A 24,430-nucleotide genomic window follows, 5' to 3' on the forward strand; every position below is an offset into this window, starting at 1 on the left:
TTTCTGTTGATTTATGTTTTGTAGAACAAAAATAGAGAAAGTTAAAAGATCATCAGTCCTTTGAAAAATACGAAGAAAAAAATTATTAAAGTAGAAAAGGAGATGTATATGTTATATATAAATAAATATTCTTTTAATTTGCCTTTGACCAGCAAATGTTTGCTCATTTCTGATTTAGCATATTTCGCTATTAAAATAAAAGTTGCTCTAATTCGAAATGAACTGAAGAGAGTAAAAAAAAATTCTTAAAAGTATCCATAATGTGTTAGTTTATTGGAAGCTCCAATATTTTATAATTTTTACTTTGTCCCATTAATTTTACAAATGTTTAAGAGTATGCATACCCCTACATATCCCTAGAAAAACACCCTTGTCCTTATTTAATATTCAGATTATGCTGTATGAGGTTTGTTTAACTCTAGTCTATTGAAAATCATATTTAAAATAATTTCAGTTTGCATATGTACATTTTTTCTTGACTTTGCACGTAAAAGTCTGAATTACAGTAATGTAATTTTAATAGTCCAGACATTAGTTATATATACTGAAAAATATAGACTGGCAAATAAATGGTATAATTAAAATTTTTCATAATTGTGTACCATAATAAGCAAAATTAAATATAGCTGTGTAAATTGTTCTTAGGCCAAACAAAATTGATTATTCAGCTGATAGTTTTCTTTAAAAAATATTTTATGTAATATGATAAATATCAATTATTAAGTTCATAAAGCTCTTTCTTTTAAATTTCTTTCATTGTTTTCATATAATTTTTTAAAATTTTTTCTTGAAGATAAAAACTCATTAATAAGGTCTTATTTCCATGTGTACCATAACCAGAAAAGCAAGCTGCTAATCAAACAAAAAGTAAAACTAATCAAAGCTGTTGATAATAATACCTCATTGGAATTCTTTCATTAAAATATTAATTCATCCATTTGGGGTTGGTTTTGGTTATAAAAAACAAATCTTTATTTCCTTTCATAATTTTTTATATCAGTAGTTGACCATGGTGTAATTTTTTTAAATATAGCTTAGTTGTTTATATGTCATGCTGAATGAGTTGTATGCAAATAATAATTTAGAAATAATGTAACAGTCTAATATTATTGTAATGATTAAGAACTATAACTCAAAGTGTCTTACATTTCTTTAAATATGCATTGTAATCAGATATGCTAAATGGAAGTATTAAAAGTTGTTCATCATTTAGTATTGTAGTATACATTGTGCTAATTTTATATTAAGATAAATTTAACCAATTGTAATAAAATAGCTGTAATCTTCTTCTCCCTCCTCCAGAACTGCTGTTTGAACTTGTTACTGGTATGCCTGCTCTGCCGAAGGAATGTGTGGAGAAAAATGTGGAAAAAGGTAAATTTCATGTTATTTTTAGGGGTAAAAAAACTGAGCATCTAAAAAAATAAGGAATTATTATGTATTTTTTATTGCTTTGTATTCTGCATATTTGAAAACATTTTGTTATATTGTGTATTTGATTATATCTGAAATTATTTTTAATGTGAATTTACACTTTTATATGCATAAAAGAAGTTTTAGTTTTCAAGCTTTTATGTGAAATTATATATATATATTTTTAATATTGTAGTTAACAAATTTTATTATTGTAGATACATCAGAAGAACAAAAAGATAAAATAGAAAAACTTGAGAAAGAAATTCGGAGATTGCGAGGGGCTCTGAAGGATGCTATGAAAACTAATTCATCTCTTAGTAATCAATTACAGCAATTAAAAAGGTTAAATATTCCATAAACTAGTCTTAAGTATGGTGTTTATTTGAAATATTTTTATGTAAAAATACTTTGTATTTCTCTTTTGATTTCTTTAAAATTATGACACAGAAAAAGATACAGTAATTTAATAACAAAGAAATTTTGGATCAGAAAAATTTTGTACAATTAGGGATACATCAGAATTAGATTTTGCATCAGAATCATTGTCACTCATTTGTATATTTTTTTATCTCAAACATTTAAAATTATTGAAAAAGTACTTCAGATTTTTAATTTTTTTTTTGTTTTCTGAGTTTAAAAATTTTTATTTGTAAAATAAGAAATTTATTATAAAGATCAAATCAAAATACTTTTAACAATTTTTTTGACATTATAATTAATGGCAGGAATCACATAATTGCTTTCATAAATTACTTTTAGCTGTATCACTAAGCAATTTATTATATAGCAAGAACAGATACAAAAAAATTATAAGCATAACTAAATCTATGTATGACTTACAGTAAATATGGGTAATTGACAAATTAATTTGAACATGGATTTTATGTAAATTTTTTCCATCAATTTACAGGGAACAGTATTCTAGATCTTCTCGTAATAAAGGCTTTAGTCGAACCCCTTCGGATTCGACAGTAGATGATATGCATCGAATGCATTCTCCTAGTGGACCATCTCCTCAAATGGAAGAATATGCTGATACTTTACGCCAAATTCAGAGAGCTGCTACACATCGTAGTGGAAAAGTACGCTATCAAATTTATTTTATCTGATATTGTGCTTTAAAAAAAAGATTTATTTAAAATGCTGTTTCATGAAGTTGAAGCTTTTGATAATGATTATCTGTAGTTAATAAATTGTTCATTTTGCAAAGCGTGAGGAAAGGCGTAATCGTAATAATGAAGGAAATGGTGAATGGAATGACGGTTATATACGGAATGGAAATGGATACCAGCAGCATCATCATAGACATCACCACCATCATCATCATCAAGCACAGAAGTCCCCACAACAGCGTCAGCAACAACCGAGACTTCCAAGGTTGCCTTTGCGTAATCAGCAAAATTATTCACATCAGCAGTAAGTTAATAGTAAAAACTTGTTTGCTTATTTGTCTTACTGAAGAATTAGTCATTTCTCTTTTTCAAAAGTGTGATTTCTGAAATTTTGGGAATGTTCTTGGAAATGAAAAGTGTCATTAAAGTGTGAAGTATTTTGTATAGTAGAAACTTATTTAGCAGGATCATTATGTTATTCAGCCATTCTTATCTTATCTGCTTTCTTGGGAAAGTTGTTGTTACTGCACAGAAGATAATTTTTTGCAGGGGGGGTATTTATCTTGCACCTTGGTTTGTATAGAACCCATTTAGCATTGCCTTGAATGCAATATCTTTTAATTTATCCATTAAAGTTATTTAGTTTATAACTTCCCAGGAATTTGAGCAAAATGTAAGCATTAAATGCATTTCTTGACCATTCCAGTTTTAAATATATTTTAATGTACGCTATATCCAATTGATAATTTTTATGAAGATTTGCACCATGATTGTTTTAATAAAAGATGTTTCTAACTCTATGTTACACATTTGAGTACTTTTCCGTTTTGCCATTGCAAATCTCGCCAAGTAGACTTGGCGAAAACACACAGTGTACACATAAAAAAGTGTTGACAAATGTTAGTTCTAAGAATTTTTATTTTGAAAGTATAAAGATTTTAATGTCATTTAAAATTTTGTAAAAAAGCCAATAAATTTGTAAAAAGACAATTTAAGAATTTACTATGCTTTCATCATACAACATCCTGATTCACCGGTTCATATCACATGACCCCAAGTGATCTTATCTCGCATAAACTACGCTACAAAAATCTAATTCTCTCAGTAATTATCTACATTAATTTCAAGTTAAATCTTAATTTGGAATACAAGTTTAAATGCAAGAATTATTTCAATTGGTACAAATATCTTACTCAGAAATTAAAACTGCAGTCCTTTACTTCGCTAGTGCATTCTCATTAGGATTGATAAATTTAACCCTTGACTTTGGCTTTTCTATATTTTTGCCATTGGGTGAGCAGTGAGGTTGCATCTTAATTGACTTAATTACCTTCCGCAAATGGCCTTAGGGCATAAAATTGAACTACCTGATGAAAATTCTATGTCAGTATTGAAAGAAACAATCAATCTGATAAGAAATGGCTGTGACTTGTTTTGTAAATGTTAAAGTTACCAACGAGGATATTTCATTTGGCATTGGTTGTACCATTACTGGCGACTTTATCGCTTGTGCCGGCAAAACGGAAAAGTACCCATATTTCTCAAGTAATCAGCATTTCATATTTCAAATCGGGAAGGAAAAAATGTATGAGTGGACAAAAGATTTGATCAACATTACCCGTCATATAGTTCATAATGACTTACAGATTGGCTTGAGATTATGTTCCCTAATATCATCTTGATTCGTCTGCTTTTGATGTTTATCTTGTACTTTTAAAAACCAGCTGAGAGATTCAAAAAAAGGCCTGTTGATTTTATGAATATTAAATCTGACAGTCCTTAAATACAGTAAAGCACTTACTGGAGTTACTTCTAAATTCATCTCTGACAACCCAGTTAAATACAGATTACAGTGTGGTTTTCACACATTAATTTCATAGTGACTACTTGAATTTCTGATATTCTTAATTGCATTTAAAAGAGGCATAGTAGACGAGGTAGTCTTTTCTGAAAGATGCTATTGATGTGCATTGGACAGTCTGAATCTTTCCCACAAATTTATTATTTCTGTTTCACTATCAAACTACCTTAAAAATTTACTAGGTGATATTAATTTCCAATTAATGTATTGCTTAATCTCCTGTGAAAAACATTCCGAATTTGACTTTTTATTTTTCTTCAAGCAAAATAAAATGTGTTATCATGAGCCTGGAATTCTGTATTAAATTCTGCTAATTCTTGAACAGCCTATCAACTGATCGAAACTTGAAGCAACTTATCTAAAATTCTCCTGGTTTTTAAAATTTCTTCTCTTGCATTTATAAGGAACTAGTGACACTATTAATATAGTTTATTAATTAATAATTTGAAGTGGTTTTTTTTTATGATGGAAATTCTTTGTGTCTTACATCTGACGTAGAAAGTTCTGATTGAGATTAGTGAATTGCAAAAGCAAAATTTTGGGAAACTGATGTTTAAGTAGTATTGATACCTCTTTGTTTCGCCCAAATAATGTTGCAACCCCATCAGTAACAATTGCTGAATGATTTTCTTTCAAAGAATCTTGACACAAATTTAGTTTCCTGAAATTGATCGTCAGCGATTTAAATATTTCTTTAGCAATTGACAGAGTTCTGTGTAAGAGAAATTTTATTATTTGACACTTATATTCTTAATAGGTGTGCTTTTCATTATTATTGCAGTTTGGTTCACAATATATACATTGGTTGAGTATAAAATAAATCTCTTATTCATTCCATTCAGCTTTTGCACATCTCTTCCGAGTATTGGTGAGTTGAAATTTTTTTCTCTCTAAAAATTTTCTTTTGGAGATGAAGCATCTGATATATTTGTCCTTACCTGTTTCATTATTTAATGCTGAAGCCCATTTTTGAGAAATGTTCATACTTTGCCTTTTATGGTGTGCCCCAAAACACCAGCTTTTTTGCAAGCTCTGTAGCCACCCTTTTAAAATCATTGAATGTGTTTTTCATATTGAAATTCCAACATGCAAGAAGATCTTTAGAAGAAGACCCCGTGTATTTAGTTTTAGATCAGTGGTTGCCAACTGGTGGTCCGTGAAGACTTTTTGATGGTCTGCAGAAAAATTTGGACATGATTTGTATTTTTATGAAGATTCAGTTTTAAAAATGACAAGTAACAACACTTATTATGAAATATGGATTAAACTTTTTTTTTTTTTTTTTTAAATTTTAGCTACTACTTTAAGCGAAATTCCTTCTGAATTTAGCGATGTTTTAGCTACTTTTACAGGTGTATCTAGCAACATTTAAAAGTGAGAGTTGGCATCCATGGATATGCAGCTGTTATGAATAATAGCACAAACTGGAATCCTCTTTCCTTTTGAATTACAAACCTATGCAATTGTAGTCATTAATGATGCAGTTTTTCTTCATGTCAATAGGCAACTTGATGGATTTTTATGAGAACCATCTGCATTCTTGTTTACAATTACATCACTGGAAGTTTGAGTTTTTGTTTTGTCTAACTGTTTATCCATGGCGTCATTGCTGAGGGAGCAATGATTATTATGTTTACAAAAATTAAAAATTTGGAGCATAACACTATCAGTTTATTGATATTGATATTGCTTTGCATTTGCCGGTTTGTTCTTGCTTTTCATGAAGTTCCTTTTCAGTGATATGGAAATGATAAGCTTTCTATGCGAGAAGGTAAGATTTTTGTACTTTTCATGTAATTTTTCAATGTGAATCAAATATGTGTAGTTTGCTGATTATTATTGTATAAATGTATTTACCTTTTTTTTTTAAATTCATATTAATGGTCTGCCAAATATAAAATTATATATGTAGTGGTCTGTGAAGTTCTAAGGGTTGACGACCGCTGGTTTAGATGGTGGTGTATAGCAGACATTGTATCATATAGCACCATTATCACATCTTTAATTCTTAGAGTCATTATTCACATTGCATTTCTTTACAGGAAGTAGTGGTAAAAATAGTAATTAAAATTCTCAAACTGAAATTCTATCACAATTAGGTTAACTAAACATTCATCATCATGCTAGATACCAACAGCCTGTTCTTCATTTGGCATCAAGATGTCTTATTTCCATTTGTCTGTCTCCCGGCAGTCAATGATTATGTAGCGATTTTAATGACATGTTTGATGCTTGAAGTTAATCAGGGTTGCCACGCTACCTGGAAAACCTGGAGAACCGGGAAAAGTCAGGGAATTCGAAAATTGACCAAAATATTCAGGGAAAAGTCAGGGAATTTAAGTATTTTTGTCAAAATCTGGAAAAGTCAGGGAAGTTCATACAACGATCCCGCCAAAAAAAGCGATTTTTGCGCCGACGTCGGAAGAGGTAACTTTTTTGGCGAATTATGTATCACGTGAGTGTCATTCGGGTAGCTGGCATAGAGCCAATTTTCGCAGCTCCAATTTGATTGTCTTTTAGAAAGGCAAAGCAACTTTCCCGCAACTTTTGGTTTCCAATATTCTCGAGAATCGCATGTGCAATGCATGAACTAAAGAAAGTACCTGTTCTCGTATAAAACAAAATGGGTTTAATCCTAGTATACGGTACCATGGAGGTTAGAATCAAAGAATATGTATTGTAAAGAAGGAAAACCTCTCTGCAACAGACGTGGCTGTGGCTCCGTTCCATCATAGAGGGAAAACAGCTGTGCATGTCTGATATATCTGTTGCCAAAGCTCGAAACCGGTGTCGAAGTTCGAAGGTCACGTTATCAAGAGTTCATAAAATGAATATCGTTTAAAATTTCTTTAACCACTTTGAAAGAAGGAACGATGCACCCTTTTTTTCCGCTGGTGCACATTGAAAAAAAAAAAAAAAGGGGGGGGGAATATGTCCGTAAATTAAGAAGTTTTCCGAGTGAATTATTCTTCGCGCAAAAAATAATGCGCCAAGATAAATTTTTTAATTTCTCGGTAAGTTTCTCATAAATTTTACAAATTTCAATGTAATAAGGCATGTAAAATTCAATGTAATAAGGCATAATTTGAGTCGTAGCATCGAAAGATCGGTAAGTCATCTCAGAAAATGTCCGATTTTATTTCAAAATACCTATGTTAGAGCATTGCTATACATAAATCTAATATATATCCTAAGTTGCGCTTTTTGAGACATGAAAAGCGCAACTTGAATTTCATCAATCGACCCAGTGGAGATATAGAACTGTCCCCTCTTTTTTGCGCAGAGTGTACTTCAATGTTAAATGAACTTGCCCCTGTAAACTTACTTTTCTGGCGAAGTTTCAATACTCAGGCCTTTCAAGTTTTATCCAAGAGATACTTCAATTTACATATTATTTCGTTAAAACTATTTACATGTATACAAAATTCGTAACATAGCTTCCTTCCCAAGGACTGCATGTCATGGACAGTACAATCCCTGCACAGAAATCCATGCTCTTAGCTAAGAAAAATCAATGCAATACTAAAATAGTAATTTTAGGAAATAACATACAAAAAATTAAATATTAAATTAATAAATTAAATGTATGAACTAAGGCTATTTTCTCCTTCCTTTTTGTTTTTGTGGTGTAAATGGAAACATACTCGTCTGTCTAGGGTTCCAGTCCCGGCAATAGCATTGCACATTTTTCGCGTTTGTGCGCAGCGGACAATATGTACATAAATTTTATAACTTTTGCCTTTTCAAGGAGCACTCTACCTTAAATATATATAAACAGGTATTATTATGATAATGTATGTTCGTAAATCAGTGTATACACATATTTTATCGTATTTATTTAATTCATTTAATACCTAACAAAATTTTATCTATGTTTTCTGAGTTTAGCCCTCATTTAACATTTTTGTAATTACTATTAAAGCATAATATGGATAGATGAGCCTGCAATATTGCAAGTATAACCAGGGTTGCCACGCTACCTGGAAAACCGGGAAAAGTCAGGGAATTCGAAAATTGACCAAAATATTCAGGGAAAAGTCAGGGAATTTAAGTATTTTTGTCAAAATCTGGAAAAGTCAGGGAAGTTCATACAACGATCCCGCCAAAAAAAGCGATTTTTGCGCCGACGTCGGAAGAGGTAACTTTTTTGGCGAATTATGTATCACGTGAGTGTCATTCGGGTAGCTGGCATAGAGCCAATTTTCGCAGCTCCAATTTGATTGTCTTTTAGAAAGGCAAAGCAACTTTCCCGCAACTTTTGGTTTCCAGTATTCTCGAGAATCGCATGTGCAGTGCATGAACTAAAGAAAGTACCTGTTCTCGTATAAAACAAAATGGGTTTAATCCTAGTATACGGTACTATGGAGGTTAGAATCAAAGAATATGTATTGTAAAGAAGGAAAACCTCTCTGCAACTGACGTGGCTGTGGCTCCGTTCCATCATAGAGAGAAACAGCTGTGCATGTCTGATATATCTGTCACCAAAGCTCGAAACCGGTGTCGAAGTTCGAAGGTCACGTGATCAAGAGTTCATAAAATGAATATCGTTTAAAATTTCTTTAACCACTTGCGCTAAAAAGACGTGCCACGCACGTCAAGATGCTTTTGTCTCAAACCGCGAGCGACGTGAACACCACGTCGATAAGCATTTATCGCAAAACTGAAAATAACGTGGTGCACACGACGCCTAACAACGAGATTGTTTATTTCTCGAGTTACAGCTCTGGATTGCACTCGCAGATGCGGAGCGGCGTAAATGAGACACTTTACGGCTTGTTATATTGTAGCGCACGGCACCGCAACCGTGAAGTTTAGTCTTAGCGCAAGTGGTTAAACTCTAAAGGAAAAGAAAATATTTTTTGGCGCAAGTAAATTAATTCATGGATTAGTTATTTTCAGGGGGAAAAAAACTACGAAAATCCGTTTTTAAAATTATTGCGAAAAATCTAAGAAGAAACGTCCTTTGATAAAACGTTTCTTCTTGGATTTTTTCGCAATAATTTAAAAACGGATTTTCGTAGTTTTCTTTTTGTCAAAAAGCGTTTCTTCTTAACACGTGTTTCTCAATTTCCTGTACACATCGCGGAGAGGGAAATTCTGGCCGCCAGGTTCCGTCGCCAAATCCCTTGGCAAAATTTCCCTCCGCATTCTAGCGGCGTAATAGCATTTTACTTGTATGGAACCTTTTCTTCTTTACATAGACGTTCTTTGGTTAGATAATAATGGGATTTGGCGACATCTTGATGCGCAGTAAACGGGTCATTTTGGTCTTGGCGACAATTTTCAAACTCGTGCCAAAGCCTTAACGTATATTAGAATTTTACCGCAAAATCTTTTTAAACCTTTTTCTTTTTAATAAATACCTTGCCACTTTGCAGTAAAATAAAAAAATAGTAATCAGTCATCTAGGCTAGCCATGTAATATAACTATATTCCCTAAAATATCGTTGATTATTCTAATTCAATTTTTAAGTAATTATTTTTATGTTATTCATATAATTTAATGTTGCTTCTTCCCTCTAAATTTATTTATCATTAGTAAATAATATTTCCAAATTTCAGGAAATTTTCTCTGGCATAATCCTGAAATTAATTATAGCAGTATGATGACATACCATCACGAAATTTAATGCACATATTTCTTCCTTATGTATGCTGCAAAATAAATATAAAATACCTCAATTTATTAAAATAGATTTCTTTCTTTCGTTTAGCTGCAGAATGTCTGCAAAAAAAGCCTTATTTTATTCCAGATTGGGAAGATTCTAATCTCAATCTTCAGTGGAGAAAACAACAACTATTATAATTATATTTGTGTTTTCAAGTGTTAAGGTGCCTTTTAAGAACATACCTCACGCAAATTAAATTTACCTAAAATCTAACTTAACTATTTAGCATTGTGATTTATAAGAACCGGATTAGCCTCGTGTTAAACTGGTGATGATCATGAGTAATAATTAAATAAAACATACATTTGTTATCCAATATATATATATCTTAAATTTTATTAAGTTTCTTAAGTGGAAAACTAAACAAAATTATCAAACAAAGTATACCAAGAATAATTAAGAATAAATGTCCTCTGGGATTTAATGAATAATTAAGTGAATTTGCTACACAATACAAGTAATACCATAATTAATTTACCTCTTAGCACAGCCAACGTACATTACGCGGATAGACTGGAATTTTCTTGAAACACACCTGGAAAACCTGGAAAAGTCAGGGAATTTCATTCTCCTGTTTGAGTGGCAACCCTGGTTAATGCATTTTCTTAAAGACATACAGCATTTCTAGAAACTTCTAGTAACAAAACAGCATACAGTATTTATTGCCAACATACATGAGTTCCAGCCTTTTAGAATTTTTACTTTATTCTTTTAGATTCATGATATGTTCACGGGTACGCTTATCTTTGTTTCTCACACACACACACACACAAAAAAAAAAAAAAAAAAAAAGTATTAAGAATTACAGCAGAATTCCTTTAATCTGCATGCCTTGTGATGAAGCGTTGTACTAATTACTGAATTTTATTGGTTATATATCCTGTCATTCAGTTTTGTTTACATTTCCCCTTTCTAGTTTTTAATTTACATCTGTGTTATTCGCATATAATATTTGGATTGTTTTCACATTTGGAAAAGAAAATCTTATCTCTTTGTTTACGTTATTTTGCACGCAACTGCATTTAAAGACTGGTTGATAACTGTTTATGTACTGTAATGTGTCAATTATTCTTAATTTTTAAAAATATATGCTGTAAAGTAATAGTTTTAAAAAAAGACTTAATGTATTCCAAATAACTGTTATAAGGTAATATAAAGCTAGTTGTTTTCATAATATATAACCACCAAAAATCTTTTCTTACCACTCCTGCTTATCTGATACAGAAGCTTAAAATATGCTCGTTGGTTGACTGGCAGATGAAGTAAAAGTTCAATTCCTTGTTTTCCTTTTCTTTCTTTCATGAATTTCATTGATAGTTTACAGATATTTATTTACTGTTTTTTCTAACAAGCAGCATCATTTGGAAATAAATTTAATTTAAAAAAATCATTTTTAAAATTTTATATTTGTGAATCTCAATGCACTAACAAATAATTTTTTTAGAGATGTGATTGAGTAAAATAAATATTTTATCTTAAGGTATGAAGTTCAGTATCGTCAAAGAAGTTCTAATACTCTACCAGCTTTAAAACAGCCCTTGGTTCCTGTTGTTGACCACAGATTAGATAAGCCTAGAAAATCAAGGGGACCTAGACCAACCAAAATTGCTGATCAAGTTACTAATGGATAAATAAATTACAATTTGTATATCTTATTAATGTTATGAAAACAGTTAAATGGCAGATTACACATCTATGTAATTTTCATTCTGATAAACTAATCTGAATGAGTTTCCTTCTAAGTACATGTATGAAACTTTTCACTAATAATTCTTTGAAACTATTTCATATTGTATATCCATGTGATATCATTCATTCCTTCTCTTATTTCATAAAGTACATTATTGTTCATGCTAAGTATTACTAAACTTGGCTGTTCTGCTACTTAAGTAATATGTCTTTTCTTTAAAGAACTGTAAAACAGTGTAATAGGTATAATAATGTAATAGAACTTCACTGTGTAGTGTTTTGATTTCAAGAATATATTTTTGTGCAAATTCAACTGTTGCTTTTTCCTGCAAAGCTATTATTTTGTAAATTATAGTAAGATGTCTTGAGAACTGAACAGTAAGTTATAAGCACATTTTAGAAAATAGAACTTCTTAATTTTTAAATTGTTAAGTATCATTTTAATAGATAGTCCATAGTTCTTTCAAGTTAAGTCATTAAAATAGTATTAAGTGTATTTTTCTTTTTCAAACTTGCATATTTATAATATATGAAGATGTATCTTTTTCTTGCATATATTTTATTATATGCATATAATTGTAGTCTGCCATTTAATAGTTCTGCATATTATTGCTCATGTTTTAAATTTTGAAGAATCTCATTTCAGAAATTTTATTTTCATTGTTATCTTTATATTGTTGTATTTGCTTGTGATATTTTTGAACTTTTAATTATTACTTGGTCTTAATTATTATTGTTTTAGGTTAAGGAATATATTTCACTCTTTCACATTCTTTCCTTTTTTCTTCCAGTAAAAAAGGGGGAGAATGGGCATTTTGTGCATTTCATAAGATGTTAAAGGAATATTTGATTTTAAAAATGTTAACAGAAGTATTGTATAGAGAGTCTTTAAATGATTTGAATGTAAATATCTAATCAAACATTGCAATTTCACGCTGCTGTCAAAGAACAATATTTCAGATTTAATTACCTTTTTGATAATGGAATGTGTGTTTTATATGCAGTTTTCAGTTTCTTTACAAAATGCAACGAATCTCATTTTTGCTTCACATGTAATTATGATAATTATTGTTATTAGTAACAGTAGTATTGTTACAAATTATGTAATTCATGAGGATTCAAATTTACATTGGATTGGTAAATAATTTCAAATTCTAACAAAGCTGTATGCCATGATCTTACTTTAAACATTGTTTTAAAGCCAGTGTATGAAATGGTATGTTTGACTACTTCATAAAATTTCAACATTTGAATTTGAAATAATTATTAGTATTAAATCATTTTTATGTAAAAATAAGTGAAGAAAATAGTTTAAGGCATATTAACTTCATGCCACTATAGTAACATTTCTGAAATTTGATATTTCAGCTATAATTTTAAAATGTTTCAAGAATTTTGAAAGTTAATATTGAAAATCTGAAGGAAATTTAAGACTGAAATTAACAATAAAAAAAGAATTAATTTACTTAATTTGAAGGTACATCAATCGTAAGTCCAGCATAACTAGATATTGACATTTAAAATGTTTCTCTGTATTGCATTGAGTCTGTGCTAGCTACTAGTGTGTCAGTAACAGCTGTATATAAATTTGGGATGCATTTGACCAAAGAATGTGTTACCATGCTAACTTTAAATTTTAGTGAATTTAAATGAAATTTATATTTCATTGATTAAACTTCAAGTTTTTGTAGCAGTAATAAAGAAAATATATGTAAACAACTTTTTGGAAATATCTTGTGTTGTAGAAGGTGTATTGCTGTATGATTGGGCACATTTTCAGCAAGCAGATTTTCCTAGTCTGTTAATTTTCAGCATAATTTTCTATAGTTTAGAATATTTATATGTTTTGTATATGCGGTAGATAAGCAATCTTTGTAACTGTATAACAACAACTGTTTCAGATTTTATTATCTAATTTAAAGAAAACATTGGAAAAATAACCTTTCAGAAGTGTTGAGTATTGAACAAATACAAATGGCTGGATGACCTGAAGCTACATGAGCATTTATGTGACGAATTTAATGAGATACATCATTGGAGGAAATTACATGCATGGAAAATTAAGAAAATGATAAATAATGGGAAAATTTCGATTATTAGACTGTGATCTAAATTATCAACTTATAAGTTGTGTTTTAATGAGCTTAAAATTTTAACATTAATCGCTTTGATGTGATTGACAGAGAAAGTATCATATGCTGATAAACAGTGAACTTTAGAAAAATCTCCATTTGGAGAGGTGTATTTCTCTCATCTTTTTAACTTTTTCTCGTCAAATGTGTAGTTATTAATTGTTTCTCACAGTTGTTACTCTTAAATTATAAATTGAATTTTTTTTAACATATTGCATGGAATCTGTTATTTAATTGCATAAAAAATTGGAAAGTTTAAATTGTATTATTTAAGCTTTACAAAGAAAATGCAGCAAATACAAGTTTTTCTTTATATAATGATGCACAAAGATAAATTTAACAAAATCGAACAAATCTGATTATTTAATGGGTTTCTGTAAATGAACTTTTAAATTCTACAGAAATTCTTATAATTAATGAAAACTTTTGAAGAGAGATAAAAGCAGTTTGTAAATGTTTGTTAACAGATTTATATCGATAAGTATTTTAAAAGGAACTAAAGAAAATGAAATTTAATGTGTTTTTGTTATACAAATTGTTTTTGCATGAAAGCGAGTTTCCTTTCTCCAAAAAGATCAGAATTGTCCAGGAGCATATTTTTTATCATAGCTATAATGTTAAAATACTAGTGATATTAAATTGATCCAAGCATAATTTATGGATAATTTATCATCTTTTAATAAGAAGTAGAGTAATTGCACAATAACTGATGGAAATGGCTGCTGTCAGATTTCCCTTTGAACCTTTTAAATTTAATCAAACACTGCACAAGTATGTAATAGAAGATTTATCTATTTTGATTTTATCTGATGTTCCTGAAGTTTAATCTTCAATTGTATTGTAAGATAATTAATTGTCAATCTTAATTGTATGTTTAAAAAGCGTGTATGTTTAAATTTGATTTTAGAGTTTTGCATCTGAAAAAAAAAAAAGAAAGAAAGAAAAGGAATATTATAATGAAGTATGCATAATGTATAAAACCAAGAAGGAAAGTATGATGATACTTAGACTACATGTACTCTCTGTTAAGTCAGCAATTCTGCCAACAGTTTCTTATATGTAATATTTACAAAGTACATTTTTAGACTTGAAATAGCCTATTAAAAAATAACAAAATTTCAATTAAAAAAATTATAGTTCAAAATTCACTGAAATCATTATTTTATAGTAAAGTATACAGTGATTAAGAAGATTTTTGATTTTAAAACTCTGTTCTAGTGAAATGCAGGGAAATTTTCAGTTGCCAACATTCCAGCACTATTGCAAAGTTTCAAATTGATAAGTTTTATGTTTTTTCATCTTATCATCAGGACTAATCATATATGGTTGTAATAATCATTTTGTGTTGTGAAAAATAATTTTATTTTTGTTTCAAAAATATTTGTGTGTGTGTTTAATCTGCAGTTGTTTTATACTAATTCACATCTGATTAATGCTTTATGTGAGTTTTGCTTATTTTGATTGTATAGATCAAGAACTTACTTTGTACAAGTATTTATTTATATTTTATTTCTTTATATATTTTATATACCTAGTCATGTTTCTAAACATAACTACAGTTTCTATAAAAAATAGTATTAGTATGAGTAAATGCACAAATTAATTTCTCATATCTAATATGATAAATTCTTTGTATTGTCTTTATGGCTGAAGAATATATATATCACAAGCTTCTGTTCTGTTTTCCTTGCCGTACTTCATGACTAATGAAATGCTGTATTCTTTGGCCTTTTCATGAAACTTAAGTATTTAAACTATAATTTACTTAAATATTTATGATGGCTTTTTCCATCATATTTAAACAAACATTCTCAATGTGGAGGGAGAGGAAGTATGGTTTCATGGAGAATTCTTCAACTTCAGATTGATAGACTCAATATGTCATGAAAAGACCTTTTGCATATCTGTATTTATAATTAGTAAATATAAAAAATAAGAGAATTATCGTTTCATGCCTTTTATGCTATACTTTTTTCATTCTTGGGTCTTCTATGAATTTTTCTGATGTGAAATGTAGTGTATCTTTTAAAAGGTAGTCTTAAGGAAAGCTATAACAAAAGGGAAAATAACATATTCCGCATTAACCCTTTGATCAGCAAAACCATATGTATATAACACACATACACACACATATAGAGAGAGAGTGAGAAAGTGAGAAATTTAGAACCAGTTTTAACACAGACTAAAAAGAAGTGAAATTCAATACCAATAAATTTCAAAATATCGTTTAAATATGCAAAATAAGAATAAAAGAAATGTGAAACTAAAACGTAAAAATTTTAAAAATCTGAAAAAATATACCAAAACCAGAAAAAATATAAAAGAAAAGGAATTCAGTCAAATCTGTTATGTTATTAACACTTTGCGGGCCGCTGTCACGCTGGCATGACTTTTGCTCGCCAATGGTTATCGGCCGCTGTCATGTACGCGTGACTTATTTTCGCCAACAACGATGCTTCACATCGACGTATGTATAGATAGGCATACTATAGCAAAACATTTGACGATCAGGAAACATTGGTTTCAACTGTTTTCCTCTCCTAATTCACCAGACTGCCTATTATTGAAATCTTTTTTCGTGGACGCTTGTTTTGTTAGTTTGAGACTGTCTTTTGCTGCCTTCAAAAATCGGAAACTTACGTTAGATTTAAAGATATCCTTCAAAATGCTCTTCGATGAGGAAATATATGCTGATCTGTTATCAGAAGAGAATAATTGCTCTGATAGTGAAAGTGATTCGGACAGTGGGAGCGATATAATTGTGAGACGATTAAAAAATAACGGAAGACCAATAATTTGTGAATCTGAAAGTGATGAAGAGAATTCTGTAGCAAATGATTGGTCAGAAGTTCATTTTAAACCTAACTTTCATGTTTGCCTGGAACAGTTTGGGTTACAAGTACCATACACGCCAGATATATTATCAACTGTGGTGTTCATTGGGGACGATTTATTTAATTTGTTTGCCACACAAACAAACTTATACAGTCAAAAGTCGTTAATCCAGACTCGTCGGGACTTCAGCGATTCCGGATTATAGATCATCAGTTTAAATCTGGTAAAATGGCATGCAGAAATTATAAAATTAAAAATATGAAACCATAATTTACGAAATAAAGAACAATTATGATCTAAAGGGTATCAAAATTTACAACAAAAAAAAAAGCTTAATATTTATTTGTTTACTTTATTAAAGATTTCTTTCAATGTAAGTTGTTTAAGTTGCTTTGTTTTTTATGTGATAATACATTCTCTTTAATTCCATAAACAGACATAATTTCTTGTTCAGTTACAAAGTTCCGCTGTTCAAGTCATATAATTGCTGTGTCGAGAATACCGACTAATTTGTCAATCGAAATTTTTTCATTTTCAATAACCTCTGTTACTTTCTTCGCTATCGGAAGTGAATTGTAATGACGAGGCATTTGATTTAAATCATATCAGAGTCCATCGAGAGGAAATACCACATTTACTAAGCGATTATAAGCCAAATAAAATAAAAACATCTGCCCTTAAGATAAGGATAGTGTTGACAGATCAACTTCCAATTCATTGCGCTCTGCAGTGTTAAAGATAAACAAAGTTTAGATAAACAAAGGATATGCCTTTACCTATTTTTTGCAGCAATTCCACTTTTTGTTTAATGGACTCTGAAAGATACTTTCACTTTGTATATCCTTTACATATTAGTAAATATATATCGGAAATTCTATTTGAAATAATCGAAAGTTCAAGATTACTTTTATAAAATTCCTCTAACAGTCTGCAAAAAATAATAAGCCGGATCCAGTTCGAAGATTAAGGAACAACGCAATCTGCAACATTAACTGAAATAGATAATTAGATAATTTTAGCTTAGCTTATCCCATCCATTATACATTAAATGCGCATTCGTAAATGTATTTTGCGCACACGCAAATTCGCAGCCGTAAAAGGTTTGTAGCTTTGAGGTCCGGATTATGGGTGTCCGAATTAACGACTTTTGACTGTGTCATAATCAGTCAAATAATGATAACAATAATGAATCAAAAAGAATAAATCTTGGATTGATACAAATGTTGTAGAAATGAAAAAAACTTTTGGGTTTTGTTATCCTAATGGGAATAGTAAGAAAACCAGAACAAGACGATTATTGGTCTACTCACCCTGGATTACATACACCTATTTTTGGGAATACTATGCCAAGGAACCGATTTCGGCAGTTATGGAAGTATTTGCACTTCAGTAATAATGAGCATTGCCAAGAAAGACTTGATAAAATAAAACCAATTAACTCGTACCTGGTAAAAAAGTTTCAAAAAATTTATAAACCCAAGAAAGAATAATTGCTGGATGAAGGTATCGTTCCATGGAGGGGCAGGCTATCTTTTCGTACATATAATCCTGCGAAAATTATAAAATATGGAATTTTAGTCCGTATGGTGTGTGAGGCGACATCTGATTATATATGCAATTTAGAAATATATTGCGCGCAAGGCAAATCGCTAATTGCGACAATACTGACCGTGCTATCGCCATATTTAAATTTATGGCACAATGTATATATGGACAACTATTACAATAGTGTAAAGATTGCAGAGGAGTTTCTAAAGTGTAAAACAAACATCTGTGGCACAATTAGAGTAAACAGAGGAGTGCCAAATTGTTTGAAATCTGCTACATTGAAAAATAAGTCAATGGAATTTCGTAGAAAAGGGAAAATTATGGTACAAAAATGGAATTCGGCCAAAAAATTGATAATGATGATTTCTACGATAACTTCAACAGACGTGGTCGAATGTGTGAGTAAAAGAACCAAAAGAAGTGCATTAAACCAATTTGCATACATGAGTATAATAAATTTATGTAAGGTGTTGATTACGCCGATCAATACCTATCGTGTTATTCCATACTTCACAAAACAAAAAAATGGACAAAAAAAAAAAAAACGGTTTTATATCTCATAAACTGTGCATTACTCAACACATTCCAGATATACATCAAAAATTCTGAAAATCCTATTAGATTCAAACAATTTTTACTAAACCTTGTACTAGCAGGGGTTAATGGGAATGAACAGGAGCAACAATCAAGATCAGCTGCTTAATGTGATAAAAGATCGCCGAGGTTTGATCCACCAGGCAGACTTACTGCAGACATGAGAAAACATAGAATAACACATATTAGTGATAGTGGGAGAATTCAGAACCCGCGAAGGGCCTATAAAGTCTGCACTGCCGAAAAGAAAAGAAGTTTCACTGCATGCATGTGTTCTTCCTGCAACGTTCTCTGCATGTTGGAAAATGTTTACAGAATTATCATTCTACAAAGAACTATGGATCCTAGGAGTTAAATTTTTTAAATAAAACGTTTTAGTACTAATTAAAAAATAGAATTGGAATAAAATATAATAAAAATAGTGTAGCAGTTATTTTACTGCTTTCTTTAATAATAATTATATGCCAACTACATATGTTTCGAAAAATTGTATAAATATCACCCTTGGCGAGCAGTAGAACCTGCGTGAACTGGCAGCAGTATAACGGCGCTTCGATAAATGCGCGACCCGCAAAGTGCTAAGACGAGGATACATCAGACTCAATTATAATCCCTCTTTCACTTGAAAACCATTGTGTTTCTGTATCCAAAATTAGCTGATAACTGTTCTAAAGTATTTAATTATGACAGTTCATCTGAAAATTGTGAAATCCTCCCCAACGCAGGGTAAACATTTCAATGTCCAAATCAAGCAAAAGAATGAAATTAGATATGTTTTACTGAATTTTAAAAATATCATGAATTTAAACTGAATTTTTATTGAATTTAATATATATATACATACAATACAAAGTCCGAAATCCGAAAGTCCATTATCCGGAATGATCTAAAATCCAGACCTCAAAGCCACAAACCTTTTTTTTTATTATTATTGATGCTTTATGCATGCGCAATTAATTTTTCCTTCCATAATAAAACATGTGGAGATTTTCACTAAAAAATTCTGATTCTTAATTTCACTTGGGCACTAAATAAAATACCTCGATGTGGAAAAAAATCATGTAAGCATAAATTTGTGAGACTAATAATTTGGCTCTGGCTACTTGGCATACATCTCAAACCGAAACATTCACCTATTTTATATCCCTGACACCGACCTAACGAGTCATTATTTATTATATTTTGCTTTCATCACCACATGTTTATCAATACATGACAGCTTCAGTAATAACTCATGCAGTTATGTCTAAACTTTTTTTTATATATTAGTAATTGAATAACAAGAGTATGGTAACCTTTTATGTTAACATTAGACTTGGCGATGATTATCGATTTTTAAATGCTGTAAGAAATGTTGACGAGGAAAAATTCAATAAAAATTTCTTTTCATATGCTAAAAATAGATTTTGTTAATGAAACTCATAGGCCAAAAGATTACATTTAGTGCTATTTTAATTAATAACTGATATGTTATTCACCGTAAACCTAGAAGTGGCGGCAGAATTTAGGGAAGACGAAATTTTGGGAATTTGGGGAAGCACCGAGCGTCAAAATTAAGGGATGAGAAGTTTTTATGATTTAGGGAAAGCACTGGGATCCAAAGTTTAGGCCCGGTGAAAATTTAAAACTTAGAAAAGCGCTTTGTAGCAGAATTTAGGACCCGTAGAGACTGCACAAGTCCACTGTATATGACACAAGAAAAAGGAACTTTTTGAATTTTTTGTGGAAGCATCTTAACCAACTTACATTCAAAGAAATGTTTAATAAAGTAAAAAATAAATAAATAAATATTAAGCTTTGCTTTTTTTTGTAAATTTTGATACCTTTTATATCATAATTGTTCTTTACTTCATAAATTACGATTTCGTATTCTTAATTGTATAATTTCTGCATGCCATTTAAGTTGATGATCTATTATCCTAAAAAATCCCAAATCCGGAATCGCCGAGGTCCCAACCAGTCCAGATTTCGGACTTTGTACTGTATATATATATATATATATATATATATATATAGTCTAGAATATTTTGTGACTTCTTTCAGAAAGTACGTGCATCTTGAAATATTACTAAAAAATTAAGGCAATATATTTAAAAGTACATAAATCCAGATATAAAGTACCAAGAGCATTTTGACATTAAAAGCAAGAAAATACCTTTCTCAGAACAGGTTTGAGAAATCATTCTTAGCAAAATCCTGTTTCAGGCAGAGCATGAAAGAAAGCATTTATATTAAAGATATTATATTTTGCAATAATGAGTAGATAGGTTTTGAATCACAATAATATTTGGTATAGCAATGGTTTTTCTCTTGATGCAGTTCTGAATTTTGAAGTTCATGAAGTGGTGCTGTAAGTATTGATTAAAAGTTTTGCTCTCTGTGATAGATTTCATGTTTAAGTTGTGATAGATTTCTTGTACAGTTCATTTGCATTCCTGTGTAAAATTGTTTGTAAGTAAAATGGCATAAAATGATTAAGCAGTAATTCTGTTAATTTAGAGAAAATATCAGGCTTCCAAAATAGTCTTATCACATCATATTGAATACTAATTAAAAACCTAAAATAGCCAAAATAAAATATAATGTGTAGGCCAAACAACCTGAAAAATTTTATGTAATGTAGTTTCATCTTCAAAATTTGGGATACTGCTGGCACATTGAAAGGTCTAGATATTGTGATTGTGATCACAATGCACTTATCTGAATCGGTGAAGATTTTTTTGGAAAAATATAAAAGAGAAGCTATAAAACAAAGAGAAATTAATCATTTATAGTCCATTACTATGCTTTGCAATTTTCTTGTTTGTCAGCTGCAGTGTTAGAAATTAAGTCTTTTCACTTGCCGTTGCTGAAGTGAAAATAATAAAAGGTAATGCTCTGTTTATCTGTACCTATAATTTTCCTTGAACAGTTCTTTATAAATAATTTGCAAAAAACTATTTTAAATCTACTTGCAATCTGTGTTTATGCAATGAATGAAGAGAAGTGTAATTTTACACTTTTCTTTCAAATTCAAAAGAAGCAAATTCTGTTTGGATTTTTTATGCTCTGAAAATGTCATTTACGTAGATCTTTCATAAAAATGAAGTGCAGAATGTGGGATATGTGCAATAATTTTCACAAAATTGTTCCTTTCCGCGCACAAAGAATGAATGAATGAAAAATGTCTAGAACAGGCACTTCCAAGCTGGCTCTTTGACATTTTAAATGCAACTGACATTGTGATAAAGAATAATTTTACTTTTTTAAATATCATTTTGATAATGATTTACTTTTTTAAGTATAATTTTGTTAATTAAAAATAAAGTATGCTATAAAATACTTTTTAAACTATTTGGTATTTTAATTTTTCAAATAGTATTATACAAAAAATAATTTTTAATTTCTGAAATTTAAATGTCGTGGCGCACAATATACTGGAAGTTAATCTGTCAGCACTATCCTTATCTTCAGGGCAGATGTTTTTATTTTATTCTGCTTATAATTCCTTACTAAATGTAGTATTTCATCTCGATGTACTCCGTCTTTTATATGATTTAAATCAAATTCCTCATCATTATAAATATCACGAATACACATCAAATAGTTTTTTGGTTGCAATTTTCTAATTTCGACTATGCATAATGTATTCTTTACGCAGGCGTGCGTTGAAAGAAATGTTTAATAAAGTAAACAAATAAATATTAAGCTTTTTTTTTTTTTGTAAATTTTGATACCCTTTAGATCATAATTGCTCTTTATTTCATAAATTACAGTTTCAAATGTTTAATTTTATAATTTCTGCATGCCATCTTACTAGATTTAAACTGATGATCTATAATCCGGAATCGCCGAAGTCCTGACGAGTCCGAATTAAAGACTTTTGACTGTATTTCATTTGGGGAGGGCCTGTTCAGTACATGCACAAAGTAGTAGTATATCGTAGGAATGCATTCTTTTCTGAAAGGAAGAGCAACACTAATTTGATTTGTTACGTTATTATGTATAAACAACTATATTAAATAGAAAGTGCAGCATCTTTGTTAATTTACTTTAAATATCTCTTTCCATTCAAAAATTGTTCTGGCTTCTTCTTTTAAGGTAATGCTAATATTTAGTTGCACCTCTTGCATCTTCCTGTCTTCTAATATGCAGCTTCTACTGACACAAAGTTTGACCGATAACAGAATAGAATGAGATTAGTAGTGTGGTAAGATAGAAGTAATTATAAGAATTTAATAATATCCAAGTTATAAATAATCAAGAAGAAGAAAAGAGTTCATATGTCCAAGAGTATCATTTGTATAATCAAGGCTTTGCTGTAATAACAGAGAGATATTTATAAAATGTCATGTTCATTATTTTTGTAGAAGTTTTACTGTTCCAAAAAGCTATCAATCATTCAGTATTAATTGTCACACATAATTTAACATTTGTATTTTCTTGCACAAAATTAATAAATTAGTTGTTATTAATTAAAGAAAAATGATGCAAAAGTTACATTCCATGTTAGATTTTTTTACATTGAGTTTTTTATGCTGAATTTTTCCTTACTTATATTTTATTCTTATCAGGTTCATGGTTGATGTGTTAGCTTTGTTTATACAATTAAAACTGAAATTTCACTGTTTATCATATTTATACATTTCTATCCTAAATTTATAACTGCTTGTGTTTGTAGAGCATTTCTGATGCATTTATTTTAATTTCTGTATCAGATATATTCCCTTTCACTGTCTGATAGATAACTTTTTTTTTTTTTTTTTTTTTTTTTTTTTTTTTTTTTTTTTTTTAAGTTTTGTAAAATAACGTTTAACCTCCAAAAATGATGTTTTTTGTCAAAAGCTTCTGAATATTGATTTAAATATTGTGATTTATGGAATTATTTTATTGCTGAAGAGAAAAAAAAATATGCTTCATATGCCATCTTTCTTTTCATTATAGTGTGTCAGCTTAGCATCAAAATCATTTAATGCTTATTCTCCATGACCAGTTTTTATAATTTTATTATTCCTTTTTATAGCTGTGATAAATTTAAATGTTTGAGATATGGCAAATATCTTTGTTGCTTGTGTATGTATATAAAATCTATCCTTTGTATTATTTTTTACTTTTATTTCCTGCTGTAAAATTTCATTCTGTTGGCTTGTGTTACATATTACTGACGTGTAGAGAATATATATATATATATATATTTAAGTTTTACTCTTTATTAAATGTATATTTAACATATTTCTTTGAAAATTATGAAAGTTACATAAGAAAATCATACTACTGATATCAGAAGCTATACTTGTAATGAATGCACTTATATGCCCCATCAAATTTTATTAAAAGTCTATTTAATTACAGCTTGTTGCAAAAATTCCGTTGAATAAAATATGTTTTTTCATCATGTCTTTTGTTTCTGATTCATTTAGTATATTTCTAAAATGCTTTAATTCATGCATTGAGTTTTGTTAAGTATTTAAGGCATCATTATTCACCATGTTATAAGGAAAGTTCAGCTTATATTTTCATCTTGTAAAAAAAAAAAAAAAAAAAAAAAGTGTACTTCTTCCAGAAATTTGAAGTGCTTTAATATTGAAACTGTTT

General features: G+C 29.8%; 1 protein-coding gene across 1 annotated transcript in view; it reads left to right on the top strand.

Annotated features, from left to right (window-relative positions):
- LOC118182637 (uncharacterized) overlaps nt 1–24,230 on the top strand; it is a 45,177-nt gene extending 20,947 nt beyond the window's left edge. Inside the window, exons 3-7 of the mRNA XM_085815066.1 lie at nt 1,303–1,374; nt 1,632–1,758; nt 2,327–2,498; nt 2,627–2,832; nt 11,539–24,230. Of these exons, the coding sequence (XP_085671192.1) occupies nt 1,303–1,374; nt 1,632–1,758; nt 2,327–2,498; nt 2,627–2,832; nt 11,539–11,689 (728 nt within the window). The 3' untranslated portion in view covers nt 11,690–24,230. The remainder of the gene's footprint in view (nt 1–1,302; nt 1,375–1,631; nt 1,759–2,326; nt 2,499–2,626; nt 2,833–11,538) is intronic.
- Nucleotides 24,231–24,430: the final 200 nt, after the last annotated feature.

Source organism: Stegodyphus dumicola, chromosome 4 (assembly GCF_044657685.1).
Source record: "Stegodyphus dumicola isolate Sdum_Otavi_A_Nest chromosome 4, ASM4465768v1".
Classification (NCBI taxonomy): domain Eukaryota; kingdom Metazoa; phylum Arthropoda; class Arachnida; order Araneae; family Eresidae; genus Stegodyphus; species Stegodyphus dumicola.